At 35.4% G+C, this 14,990-nt stretch overlaps 2 protein-coding genes across 2 annotated transcripts in view; both read right to left on the minus strand.

Moving 5' to 3' along the window:
* The window catches only part of si:dkey-91m11.5 (PH_BCR_vertebrate and RhoGAP_Bcr domain-containing protein), a 94,058-nt gene extending 93,643 nt beyond the window's left edge, over positions 1-415 (minus strand). Inside the window, exon 1 of the mRNA XM_056463446.1 lies at positions 94-415. The gene's annotated coding sequence lies outside the window, so the exon portion shown is untranslated. The remainder of the gene's footprint in view (positions 1-93) is intronic.
* A 5,626-nt stretch (positions 416-6,041) lies between these two features.
* pgm5 (phosphoglucomutase 5) overlaps positions 6,042-14,990 on the minus strand; it is a 44,817-nt gene continuing 35,868 nt past the window's right edge. Inside the window, exons 10-11 of the mRNA XM_056463447.1 lie at positions 10,591-10,728; positions 6,042-7,625 (exon numbers count right to left, since the gene is read on the minus strand). Coding sequence (XP_056319422.1) covers positions 7,536-7,625; positions 10,591-10,728 — 228 coding nt within the window. The 3' untranslated portion in view covers positions 6,042-7,535. The remainder of the gene's footprint in view (positions 7,626-10,590; positions 10,729-14,990) is intronic.

Here is a 14,990-nt window from a genome sequence, read left to right on the forward strand (position 1 = left end):
TGACATTAGAATTCACTTGTTTTTAAGTATACACCCAAAGCATTAGTTTAGTGTACATGCAAAACATAATCTCAACATCTGATAAACACTTACTCAGCTGATCTTGGAAAGACGAACAAGCAGCATAGCAGAAACATCCATGTGCACTTCAAACACCTATATAAACATCCCAGGTTCCATGTCGTTTAAATGACAAAAGATGATCCCTTGTCAACAGTTTCGCGTGTAAAATTCACATCACATTCATATCAGTTGCTTAAATAAGATTAGGTTTGCTCATGTATCCTAAGAAGTTATCAGAAAATAGTGTTGTTATTTTCTCGTATTTCTCAGAGATATGCTGTATTCCTGCAGAGCGTCCGCGGACACCTCTGTCCGACTCTCCATGTGATCAGATTGGATCTGCGCTCTCTCTCTCTCGTCCTCTTTCTCTCTTAGCGCTACTGCAGGAAGAGGTGGGACTAGACGAGTACATGATTAATAGTGACTGCACAGACAATATCAGTTTAAAGACACACACTCGGGTATTCGGGAGCGAAGACAAAGAAAACGTGCGAAACTGTTTGCGACGTTTAACTAGCAGATTTAAATCAAGCACTTGTCACCGCGACCACCAAAATAAAAACATTCGTCTTTCTGAAGGGTTTGTTGCAGAATATGATTGGTTTATCATTTAAGTTGAAAATAACATATTAATTATTACAAATTATGAAGATAAGTTATGAAAAAAACACGCTGTTACACATTTAAAAACTTGTACACCTGACCGTGTGATTGTATTGTGGTGTTGTAGGCCTAGTGTATGTCATGTGAACTTGTCTCCACCTTGCGTTTCTTTTGGGAAACAGCAGTTTTACGTTTTGTTTTTCTCCTGCGTCAAAACCACAGACTGTAAAATATCAGGTCAAAACAACTGTTGGCCCATTTTACCTTATAGAACAAGATAATGCATTCATTTAGAGACTGAGATTCACATTCACTTTGTGCTTTTTGTCATATAATTTTGTATTGGTTATTTTATGGTATTGGTTACTCAAAATTTTAATTCTGAAATTGTAGGCTATTTTGATATCAAGTTAATGTTTTGAATAAACAATTCTTTAATACAGTATCAACAATTTATTTCTTGATATCAAAAATGTAATTGTTGATATGCATGACTTGATTTCTTTCTATGGTTCACAATTCCATGATTATTATAAACTATTACATTATTTATATGAACAATTTAATTCTTGATATCTTTGATTGTTGATAACAAAAAATGTGGACTTTCATGTCATTAATTGAATTGTAAGTTAAAAAATAGTGTTGAAATATTAGAAATTACATTTCAACTAGAAAGAAATCAAATTTTTATATGAAAAATTACATTTGAACGGCATCATGGCATGCAGCCTATGGTGACATTTAATGCAAATATAATCATATAATTCATATCATATAATTCTTTAAGTCTTTGTTTTTAAAAACATTTACATTTAATTGTCAACATCAATAATTGATTTTCTTTCTAGTTGAAATGCCATTTCTGATATCAACAATATATATATATATATATTTAAAATTAACTATTAAATTTTTTATATGAACAATATTTTTCCTATCAACAATTCAGTTCTTGATATGAACAATTCAATATATTATATTAAAGATTATTTTTGTATATAAACATTTGAATTGTTCACATAATGATTCAATATTGATCGTGTATTGTATTTTACAATATTACTGTTTTTGATCAGTTTTATTACTTTCAATAAATGCAGCATTGATGAGGGATTTGTGGTAATGCTTATTGTATTTCTTTAACTCTGAATAAAGAAGAGCAAAATGTTTAGTTATTCCTGACAAATTAACCCTTTTGTCTCTCTTTTTATTATTATTGTTGCTGTTGTTGTTAATATCATTATATTATTATAACATATTTATTTAGTTATCATTATCATTATCATTTTGGCTGTGGAATGTGAAATGCAAACAGCATATATTGTATTGTCCCCAAATTTTTATTGTCAGTCAGTCAGTCAGTCAGTAGTTTTTCATAAATCACAGTAGATATAAAAATATTTTTAAAGACAATTTCTTTTTACATTTTTATTATTTCGACACCATCTCACCAAACCTATGTGTCTAATGATTGACATGTTCTAGACTCTAAAAGCTGCTTGGCATTCTGTATTTGGGAAATAATAATAACCAGTGTTACGTATTATAACTGTAATTTATAGGATTAAAATCTTCAAAATTAATGAATTTTTGGTAGTTATTACTGATTAATTGGAAGACTGGAGAAAGCAGAGGAAAAAATATTAATAAATGACACATTTATTACCTTTTATATTAGCCTTCAAAGACCTGTGTGTCACTTATTTTCATCTTTAGATGCACAAGTGTAAATTTAAGGTTTTAAAGTGTGTACAAATAGAATTCAAATATGTTCCAGGGTTTTCTAATAAGATTAGCTATCGTTTATATGCCGGCAAGAAAAGGTAATTACATGAGAAAAGTGTACCTTAATAATAGATCAATCCAATCATACATTTATTTATTTATTTATTTATACTAGACTGAATTCTTTAAAATAAACCAAATAAAACAAACGATGCACATTCTTATCGTGTATGACAATAACAAGAAGCAAGGACACACAAAAGATAAACTTTATTTATGTTTTAGGATACAAAATTAAATTAGAGCTAAGGCTATTGAATTTATTCACTTTCATTAGATCTTCCAGCTAAAACTGAGCCTTGTAATTTGTGCAGGGGTTTTTAGGATCATCATAATTTAAAAAGATACAGTAGGCCTATCTTAAACACTGGTTAAAACAGAAATTGTACTGTAATGTCAGAAGGGTTATATATTAATAATAATAAAAAATAATAATAAACTGATAGAGGCATGTTTTTCATCACACAATGGAATGCACATAATCCATCTGACAAACAACTGACTCATGCAGGATTTTTAAAATAAAAGGTCAACAAAAGAATAGTAATTAGTCTACTAATCAATAAGCAATACTTAAACTTAATTTTGACTCATTTTGTTATTGGGTTTATGGCAAAAAAAAGCTGATTTCAACCCGTGTGAACCAGATGTTTCTGAGACTTTTATTTTAGTATGTTGATGTACTTCCGACTGAAACGGGGACGTAGGGGAGTAGGGGGCGGGGCTTTCTTTAAGCGCATCATTCCCTCGTGAAAGGGGCGTGGTTAAGAATTTTGTGGCCAAAAACTGAAGTCAACAGAGAAGGACCATCACTATGGAGTCAATCTAGGGCCATATATACTTGCAAAATAAAAGAAAGTTTTGCAAACAAAAAATAAAGTTGACCAAAAAAAATAAATAAATGCAAATCTCTAAAAATCGCAAAGCAAAAATTAATTTTTGTGAAATAAAAATTAATTTTGCTAACAAAAATAAAGAACTGCGAAGGGAAAAATTAAGTTGAGAAATAAAAAAATTTAATTTGCAAACAAAAAATAACTGCGAATAAAAATCAAGAAGTGCAAAAAAAAAAAATTTGCAATTAAAAAAAAAAACGATATACGTATATTTGCAGAACATTTTTATAGAATTGCCTTTACAAAACACCTCCAGTCAATTGCAATGCTCATTTTGATTTGCTTTTGAATCAACTGTGAGTTTGCGATGCTGTTTTCACTTTGCACTTCATGTTTCTGCGCATTTCACTTTGGCTGTTTTATGGTAGGCCTGGACCTACTGGTCTGTAGTACTGGTCGGTGATACCAGGTGATGACGTCGCTTAAACTGATGCAGATCTTGGCCATTGATTGGAGGGGTTTTGTAAAGGCAATGCTATAAAATGTTTTACATATATATAATATATTATTATTTATTTTTATTTTTTTTTAATTTAATTTAATTGCAATTTTTTTTTTGCTCTGCTTGATTTTTATTTGCAGTTCTTTTTTTGTTTGCAAATAAAAATTTTCTTAAAACTTAATTTTCCCTTTACGATTTTTAGAGATTTGCATTTATTTATTTATTTTTTGCTCGATACTTTATTTTTTGTTTGCAAAACTTTCTTTTATTTTGCAAGTATATATGGCCCTAGATTGACCCCATACACCACTCCAAACTTGAAAGCAACCAGTCAGACGTTGATTGAAGATTACAGAAACAGTGTTTTCTTTAGTTTCAACACATTTTTTTCAGTGGATTAACATGCACAGAATAATTCGTTTATCTAAAAAACAAGAATGTTCGCTAGCAAAATAAACACAGTAAATTCGGATTTCACACAGACTTTAAAGGAGAGAAAAGGATGTATAAACGGCTGAAAATGGTGTGAAATTTGATCATCAAAACCAGTGTTAGCTTATTACCATAGATATTTACACTAGATGTCGCCTACGCTATTGTTGTCTATTGGAAGGAATAAGTCAATAGAGCCACCATTTTGGTACAGGGAAGCATTCCTTTGAAATGAATGTGGGACCAAGGTGCAGCGGTCATATACATACACATATATACATATATCTATGATCGATGGATAAGTTATAGCACAGGCATTGCCGACAAAGACCGTGTGTTTGTGTGCATGGAAATGTACCCAGGTAGCAAAGAATTCTGGCCCAGATTTGGCTTAATGCTGGCACAGCAGGCGTTTGTCTGGCACTGACATAAAGCATGTGGGCCAAGCATGGTCCGGGTCTTACAGAAGTGGCACATTCTTTAAGGTGGCAAACAAGACTTGGGCCAGATATTGAATGTAGTATTTGGCGCAGATGTTAAAAATTTATATGTGGGCCATGTAAGTTTGGCTTATCTTGACCCACTTTTAAAATACATTTATGTTATTTTTGAGTAAAACAAATTCTACCAATCAAGTTTCTTCGAAAAAAAAGCCTGGCCATAAAGCAAAATGCTTCATGTGTTTATTAAATAGATTGCAGTCGTGACAAACCAACATATCTGGGCTATTTCAGGCTCAGTTAACTTGGCCAGATATGGTCTATGTCTGGCCCTTGTATGGAAGGCAGAATTGGTCCACTCATGTATCATAGTTCACTGCGGCATGTGAGCCAAGCAAAAGCTGATTGTGTGGGCCAGATCTGGACCAGAGAAAATTTGCTTTTTGGGTATTATCTTCCCTCCCTGTTAAATTGGATCAAATCCATGTGCAGAAACACATCCCCTTTTACTTCTAATTCTAACGGAGGGAGTGATTTGTTTGTGAATGAATCTTCATTATAAATGATTTGTGTAAACCATCGATATCCCTGCTCAGAGATGTATAGTAATGAATTACTTCCCTACTGTACTTAAGTACTAAAATGATGTATCTGTATTCTACTGGAGTATTGTTTTTTCTCAGACAGATTTTTTATGTGCTGCATAGTTACTATTTTACAATTATAAAACTGCTACAAATCATTCCAAACCCACATTATCACTGCCAAAGCAGCAGATGTCTCTGTCACAGGTTTGAATAAGCTGGCTCATCATCATTCAGACGATCAAAGAATACAGCGCCGCCTGCAAGCACTGACAGCACTTTAGTTTGTTTTTGATATGGAAAACCCAGAAATTCCACCTTCAACTCCTTCACTTTCAACTGTTTGTGGCGATGAGGAAGACCACCCGTGGTCCATGTTTGGAGTCCATGTTTGCATTTAGAGTCCATGTTTGCATTTGTCGGAGTGGAAGACAATTCATATAGAATGAATTGCATATTCTGCATAGGTTGCGAAATAATGGTTTTCAAAAATTCACTGTCCAATTTGAAGAAACATATCAGGGTAAGTTAAAAATAATATCATACATGAAACACAGCAGATTGAGCTATCCGTAAGCGCTATAAAAGTTAAATAATTAATAGCTTCCCGCGGTACATAACATGCTGCAATGTTCATTTAACATTAACTAGCTGGCCATCGTAAAGGCTGTGTCACGCTGAATGGTGCTTTTGACCCATCATGTATATATGTATGTGTGTGTGTATATATATATATATATATATATATATATATATATATATATATATATATATATATATATATATATATATATATATATATATATAATAAATCGTAAACCATGCTTCTTTTCATTCTGCCCCTAAAAAGTTATTTAAAATAAAAAAAAACAATATGATGTCTTTTGACTGCTTTCTTTAATAACTACATAACACAATACTTGTACTTTTACTTTCAGTATTTCAGTAGTAAATTTTAAAATAAACTACTTGCAATATTTAAGTACAAAAAATGTGGAATACTTTAGTACTTCCACTTAAGTATGGTGCTAAAAAAGCACTTCAATTTCTACTCAAGTCACTTTTTTGAAAGAGCACTTGTACTTTTATTTTAAGTCTGGGTCTCTAGTACTTTATGCATCCCTGTCCCTGCTTCCCAATGTGCATAATATCCACTTTTCTGATGTAAATAGTATATGAAAGTTTAAATATATTTAATAATTCAGGGTGGAAAGTGTGCACACTAAGGTGCAGACACTATTCCTTACTTCAAAAACTAGCTGTTACTGAGCCGACAATAATACAGGTTTCTGGCACCACCATCTTGTTGTCATATTTCATTTACATTTTCGCTGGTTTTCTTCAACAAACCTAGCATAGGCATAGCATTTAGTTCAAGTTGGTGTTATACTTTCCCTTTGGGTCAATGCAGTAAGTGACTGTATCATCATTATAACATTACATAATGAGCATACAAATTCATAACATATAAAATAGTAAAAAACTAAATCTTAGAGATGAAATGTTATGCCCTTATGCTTTGTTTTCTTTGATTGCTCTTACTACACACAGAGCAACAGTCCAGCATATTCAGATTGGCTTTGGTCTTGTGGGGTTGAATTACTTTTGTCCTGGGAGCCCTGTACCAATATGGTGGCGGTATTGACGCATGTTCAGGACCCGTATGCAATATTTAATGTTTATATCTATGGTATATTACAAGATCGGTTTTACAACCTTTCTTCAAGACCATGTTTGATTTTCAATTTTAGTGGTTTGTTATTAAACACAAGCTCTAACTGATGCAGAGATTATGATCTTGTGTTTCTAATGCAAATTCCACAGAAATTAGTAAATATTGAATAGCTTTGCTCTCTCTTTTCCCAGACTGAATCAAATGCATTACTTAGTAACAGCTGCATTGTAAACAAAAGCACACAGTTACACATAATTCACAAGCTTTAGGCTTTAGACCCCATGCGGCCAATTAAAAATGCAAAGTGATCTATATTTGTTCTGTTTCTTACTTCACGTTGAGTTAAAACAGTAACTTTACACAAACACTTTGCTTCCTCCGGGTTTCTGTAGTGGTTTACATGAGTCTATAAATGTGCAAAAGAAGAGAAAATCTTACAGGGGCCCTTGGAAAGAAGAATGAGGACAAAATAATAAAGACTGAGAGGAGATTTGATCTGAAAAGAGCAGCAAAATGAATAGTTGGCACATTGTGTGTGGTGTCGAGTGTGAAAGATCAGATGTTGAGTGAGGAGGTGATTTTGGCCCCTGGATGTTAGTTTCTGGATTGGTCTCAGGTGATGATATTAGGCCCTCTGCGTCCAGTTCGTTCGTGGATGTTGGAGATTTTCAGAGCAATGGCGATGAGAGGACCCAGCACAACCTACAACCATCAAACAAAGTGATGCATGCCAGTAATATGAGACAAATCACTATAAATTACACAATTACACAAAAAATATCCTGGGCTGAATCAGACACTTGTGGTATGCATGTTGATTACAAAAATGTAATTGTCACTTATTGAGATATACTGTACATACAGTGGTTGGACAATGAAACTGAAATGCCTGGTTTTAGACCACAATAATTCGTTAGTATGGTATAGGGCCTCCTTTCGTTGCCAATACAGCTTCAATTTGTCTTGGGAACCAAGTAGCCAGAGGGATTTTGAGCTATTATTCTTCCAGAACAGCGGCCAGGACGCTACATGATGCTGGTGGAGGAAAATGTTTCCTGACTCGCTTCTCCAAAACACCCCAAAGTAGATCAATAATATTTAGATCTGATGACTGTATAGGCCATGGGAGATATTCAACTTCACTTTCATGTTCATCAAACCACTCTGTCACCAGTCTTGCTGTGTGTACTGGAGCATTATAATCCTGATTCACGGCACCACCCTCAGGAACCAATGTTTGGACAATTGGGTGCACATTGTATTCCAGATTGGTTTGGTAGTACTTGGCAGTGATGCGCCCATCTAGCACAAGTATTGGGCCAAGAAAATGGCTCTGATCACTATGCTTCACTCTGACCATACAACAGTGTGAGTGGTGTGCTTCTTTGGGGGCTTCTCCACACTGTAACTCTCCCGGATGTAGGAAAGACAGTGAAGGTTGACTTATCAGAGAACAATACTGTGGTGAGTGAGGCGGGGCCAAGAGCCGTGAGGGTGTGCAATGCTGGTGGTGTAAGTGAGATAATCAGGGACACCTGGACACCTCATCTGCCTCAAGTTTAACAAAGGAGCCCTGGAAGCTAAAAGGAGGAGAGACGCCAGTGCTGGGAGAGAGAGGACCAGGCCCGGACATGTTGTTTTACTTTTGCTTTCAGCCATCTGTTTGTTTTATTTGCTCAATAAAACTATTTAAAAGTGTGTCGGTTCTCCACCTCCTTCTTCCTTCTAAGAACTTCATTACAGTGGTGCCAAAATCCGTGAGAAAGAGGGACATGTTGTCCAGTTGCCCTCGCTGCTGAAAGGGAGGGTGAGTGTTCGGGGGTTAACCCGAGCGGGGGAGAAACCTGTTCATCTGCCTACAGTGCTGGGGTGGCCTGAGGCTGGCGAGGAAAGGATTTGCCTGCTGCTGTCACCCAGCATGAGGAGGAGCAGGGGACGTGGGGCTCAACACCGGAAAGGAAAGAGCTGAAGGGAGCCATCCCAGAGAGCCCGGAAGAGTCACCACTGTCATGATGCTGAAGCCTGCGTCTATCCAGCGAATCGGGAGCGGTGTAGGAGACTAGAAATGCCGCCAGCCAGGAGAACTGCTGCCAGACACCAGAAGACGATGGGTGAATAGATTCCTCCACCACTCCCAGCAAGTCGTCAGATCTCTCAGCTGGTTGAGGACCGAGTGGCATCGTGTCTGGAGAACCGAACCCCAATTTTTATCTGGTAAGTAAGGCGGGGAAGAGAGCCTTGAGGGCGTGCGAGGCGGGTGGCGTGAGTGAGATAATCAGGGACACCTGGACGCGTCACCTGCCTCAAGTCTCACGGAGAAGCCTTGGAAGCTAATAGAGAATGAGACGCCAGTACTAGGAGAGAGAGGACCGGGCCCGGACATATTATTTTACTTTTGCTTTCAGTTTGACGGCAGCCTTTGTGAGGAGCTGCCGTCCGTTTGTTTAATTTGCTTGTTTTATTTGCTCATTAAAAATTATTTAAAAGTATGTCGGTTCTCTGCCTCCTCCATCCCAGTGGCCTGGCAGCCATCAGACTACATTACAAATACACATTTTTTACATTGTCCACAGCCCAAGATTTTCACTGCTTGCACCATTGAAACAGGTGTATGGCATTGGCATGAGTAACCAAAAGTTTGGCTATAGCAGCCCGGCCATGTATATCGACCCTGTGGAACTCCCGACAAACAGGAGAAAAACAGAAGAGTTGAGGTGCACATTTAACTCTGCAGTGAGTCGGACAGCTGTGATTTTTTTTTTTTTATACAATCCATGTTAGCACCCGGACATCCCTTTCAGATAGCTTCCTATTGTTTCCTGTTGGATGTGGTTCATTCTTCTTGGTGGTATGCTGACATTACCCTGGATACTGTCGCTCTTAACAAATCACAAAGAATTGCAGTCTTGGTCACAGATGCACCAGCGAGACACGCGCCAACAATTTATCTTCTTCTGAACTCTGACATGTCACCAATAATGTTGTGTGCATTGCAATATTTTAAGCAAAACTGTGCTATTACTCAGCTATTTAAACCTTCACACTCTGCTCTTACTGATGAAATGTGCAATCATTCAAATCAAATCAAATCAAATTTAGCCATGAATCCTCCAACACTAAAATGGCCAGTGTTTCAGTTTCATTGTTCAACTCCTGTACACAGATAGCAATAGATAGATGGAGTGAAATTTAAAAACAATCTTATTGGAAAACATGCTTCAGCCCGCATTTTTGTGAAACTGTTCAAATAATGATTAGTGTGCAATTATTGCATAATTTGCATTACTACCCATACTGTACACTCGCATAAATAAAGGTACAGGAGCTGTCACTGGGGCAGTACTTTTTTTAAAAGATAAATTTTTGTACCAAAATAGTCCACAGTGGTACCTAAAAGGTGCATATTAGTACCCAAATGTACCTAAAAAGTACCTTTGAGGTACCATTATGGACAAATGTGTATCTTTTGAAAAGGTACTGCCCCAGTGACAGCTCTTGTTTCTTTATTTCTGAGAGTGTATATGCAAATATCTGAGTACATATATATATATATCTTCCAAAGCCTGTCAAGTGGACTTGTTCAGAAGCATAAATCACTATTGAGATGCAGTGCCAGACTGTGAGCCAAACAAGACATTATAAACATGGGTAAAGATCCTGTGTTCACCTGAGTCTCTCTGTTGTGTCTCTCCGGGTCTCTCTCATAGCTTTCAGCATAGATACGAACGGTTGCTCCTGTTCCAGACCCAGAACCACTGAGCCGAAAGATGATTCGGGACGAGTCTGTAAAGATGATCCTTAGGCCCTGCAGGACAAGAACACAAATATGAATGCAGTTCATTTAGTGCTAATATAACTCTGATTAATACAAACACTTGTAGTTCATGACACTGTCCACTAGATGTCAAGAAAAAACTCTTTAAAGACGCACGCTACTTAAAACTACTTCTTTTAGCGGTCAAAGAGTGACATGATGTGAGTAACTACTACATTAAGACAGTAAGTTGAAGAGTTAATAAAAACTCTTATAAGATTATTTCACATTAGTTTAAAAAGTAATAAGCATGAAATTTTTTGTTGTTTTTGATTTAGGAACAGTTGTGGCCCGGCAGGAATCGAAGATGGGGAAAGTGAATCAACTGCATTCTTTCCATCTTCAATGCCCAGCTGAGGTTCTCTTGAGCAAGGTACCTAACCCCTAATTGCTCCCTAAGCGCTGGCAGCAGAAACTGCCCAACAACGGTCAATTCACTTCATGTCAAAACTGTTCATAACAGACAGACAGATTGTTAGCCCTTCTGTGAAATTTGCATTCTTTTTCAAATATTTCCCAAACGTGATGTTTAACAGACCAAAGACATTGTATTTCCTATAATATTTTAAAAACTCTTAATTCTTTTGTTTGGCTGGAATAAAATTGTTGTCCAATTACTTGCCTAATTACAGTTTTTCTCAGTCCCTTTGGTCCATTTCTCAGATCAGAATTGAGAGATGTTTCTTTGAACAAGTTGCAAATGCTTAAATGATTATGTGCAATTCTCTGATGTTTCCTATAACATCAGGTGGATGCTGCACACTGGTGGTGGATGAGGAGATTCCCCCCTATGTGTAAAGCACTTTGAGAGCCCAGAAAAGCGCTGTATAAATGTAAGGAATTATTATTATTATTATCAATTGCTTATGTCATGTTGATCAAAATGGATTATTTTGGTCTCTGTCTGAATAGTCTCACCCCTCACAACATTTAATCGTTTGTTCATGGCATAAGTCTTTACATGAAAAATGGCAAGTTGTCATAATATTTTATCATAATGCATTTTTCTAAACATTTCCATTAGACTTTTTTTGTAAATCTGTCTACGATTAGTAAATTTCCCATAGGTGATTCTTGACTTTTTTTAAGTTTGTTTTGTTTTTTCTTTGTGTATGCTGTGCTGTCTTTTCCTTTCTGTATCACAATGACATGATCTGCCAACAAATTACAGCACAAGGAGAATTGTTTTTTTTTTGTTTGTTTTTTTTTTTTTTTACATCTGGACACCCCTCCAGAAAAAACTGTTATATTGACAGTATGACTAAGTAATTTGACTGTCTTATCTGTACACAATGAAACAAGGACATTTGATTCTGATGGTACTGACACATTCATTGACACAGAAATGTAGTTTTGAGAGATGAACTAATGAACTGCATGTAATCCATGGTCTTTTGCTATTTGTATGCTGTTTTGCAAAATTTCAATTCTGATCTGAGAAATGTACCAAAGCGACTGAGAAAAACTGTAACCTAACTTGTCCAGTTAACATAATAACATTAAGCCTTTAAATTGCACTTTAAGCTGAATACAAAAGAAGTATACAAACATGATGTACTGTCATTGAGGCAAAGACACAAAATAAATTAGTTATTAGAAATTATTAAAACATTTATGTTTAAAATGTCTAGAAAAAAATCTTCTCTTTGTTGAACAACACTTTTAAAAGAATTAACATTTCAAAGGAGGGGTAATAATTTTGACATGGTGTAATAATAATTTTGAAATGTATCTCATTAAACTGATTGATTGTTCTTTAATTTTGATCTTCTCTGTAGACAGACAGGCATGCATCCCCACGTAAACCCAACAGTTAACTTTATCAAATGAAATGAGTGTAGTTAACTCAAAATTGACAAAGTTAAAATTTTGGGGTTTTACAGTGTGATTTTTAGAATAGACTGTCCTCATAAATCACCAAAACAAATGTGTGTGTGAGTGTCTCTCTCTCTCTCTCTCTCTCTCTCTCTTCAGTGGGCCCACAGACATGCAGAGAGGAGAGCAGGACAGCTGACACAATCCTGCAATGGCAGGAATGTCTGTTGTAATAATACACAGTCAGCTGTGGAGACGCCGGCTGGATGATTGAAGAGACACTGACTGAACGTCAGGCCCTGACCCACAGCACCCGTGTGTGTCAAATCACTCCAGATCGGCAGAGAGATCAGAGCTGTTACATTCACATCCCAAACGTCTTGTATGCTTACCAAGGCTGCATTGATTAGAAAAAAAAAATCAAATTGAAAACAATTTTAAAAATTAACAGTTTTAATACTGTATATTTTAAAATGTACATAATTTTCAGCATCATTACTCCAGTTAGGGTCACATGGGCCTCTCTGTCCTAGTACTGGCGTCTCATTCTCTATTAGCTTCCAAGGCTTCTCCGTGAGACTTGAAATCATTCTAACATGTTGATTTGATAAATCAAGAAACAATTCTGGTTATTATAAATGTTGAAATTCCATTTTATTTTTGTAAAAACTGTAATAGCATTCTTTAAAGTACATAAATGTGAAAGATTTATGACAAAACATTTTTGGTGACACTTTTTAAAATAATTTTTCTGTAAATTAAACATTATTCACATTAATTATCATTAATTATCCACATCAAACCCTAACTCTAACCCTAATCCTGGTAGTAACTACAGTACATGTTGTTAATTAATATAACTTGGTACATTTGTAAAAAACCTGTCCTTAGATATGGCTTTCAGTCACAGGATATTTATTTACTCAGAAAAAAAGGCTTTTAAATACGCATCACCGTTTGCATGGTATAATCTACAAATAAAGGTGCCGTTTTAAGAGTTGATTTTACTAAATGCTTTTTAAAAAAGTATAAATGATTTAGAAATTGAAACAGGCTTGTAGATGTTTTGAATAGTTTGTTTGTCAATGTGTGATTCATGTTAACTGTCAATTGTTTTTTGTTTGTTGTCTGTTAGACCCATGTGACGTGTACTGCCTAATCTTGGCCAGGATTCTCTTGTAAAAGAGGTTTTTTAATCTCAATGTGTGTTTCCTGTTAAAATAAACGTAATAATAATAATAATAATAATAATAATAATAATAATAATAATAATAATAATAATAATAATAATAATAATAATAATAATAATAATAATAATAATAATACATTTAATTCCAAGATGACCAAGATGACACTTTAAAAATATTTTTTTTGTAAAGTGTCTTTACTATTGCTTTCCATCAATTTAATATGGAAGCTTATTTCCAGAACAGAAAGAAAGACATAATAATGATAAATAAAAAGTGAAAGATTATTGTAACTTTTTATTTCACAATTCAGACTTTTTCTTGCATTTTTGAGAAAACAAAAGTCTGAATTGTGAGTTATTAACCCTCAGCTGAGAGGAAAAATAATACTAATGAAATAAGTAATATAATAATAATTATATTTTAACATTATAATAATAAAAAAGCAAAGGATAAGGTTTTCTTGTACTGTAGAAGGAAATAAATGAATTACAAGATATAAAGTAAATATACTGCTCAGAGTTCAGTTCTGAAGATAAAAGTAAGCTAAATAACTGGTAATTATGAGATATTTTGTGACACTTCAGGGGCGACATGGTGACGCAGAGGGTAGCACTGTCGCCTTACAGCAAGAAGGTTGCTGGTTCGAGTCCCAGCTGGGTCAGTTGGCATTTCTGTGTGGAGTTTGTATGTTCTCCCTGTGTTCGCGTGGGTCTCCTCCGGGTGCTCCGGTTTCCCCCACAATCCAAAGACATGTGTTATAGGTGAATTGAATAAGTTAAATTGGTGGTAGTGTGTAACTGAGAGTGTATGGGTGTTTCCCAGTGCTGAGTTGCAGCTGGAAGGGCATCCGATGTGTAAAACATGTGCTGGATAAGCTGGCAGTTCATTCTGCAGTGGTGACCCCTGATGAATAAAGGGACTAAGCCGAATAGAAAATGAATGGATGAATTATCACATCCCATTATATTAATTTGGCTCTGTCTGATAAAAGTACTAACAAATCATACAAAGACCCCACATTTACTCTATTACCAAAAATATTCCAAAAGAAGATCTCTGGTTCTTCAAAGGACCTTACATAGACGTTAAAGGTTCATTATGGAACTACTGATGGCAATGAAGAACCTTTATTTTTAAGAGTGCGTAATGGTAGTGCATACCGACGATGGCTATTCTGAGACCTAAATGAGATGAAAAGTAGACGAGGTGTCGAAAAGCAAAGGGTAAGCATTCATGAGAATCAGGAGG

Source organism: Danio aesculapii, chromosome 8 (assembly GCF_903798145.1).
Source record: "Danio aesculapii chromosome 8, fDanAes4.1, whole genome shotgun sequence".
In the NCBI taxonomy this organism is placed as follows: Eukaryota; Metazoa; Chordata; class Actinopteri; order Cypriniformes; family Danionidae; genus Danio; species Danio aesculapii.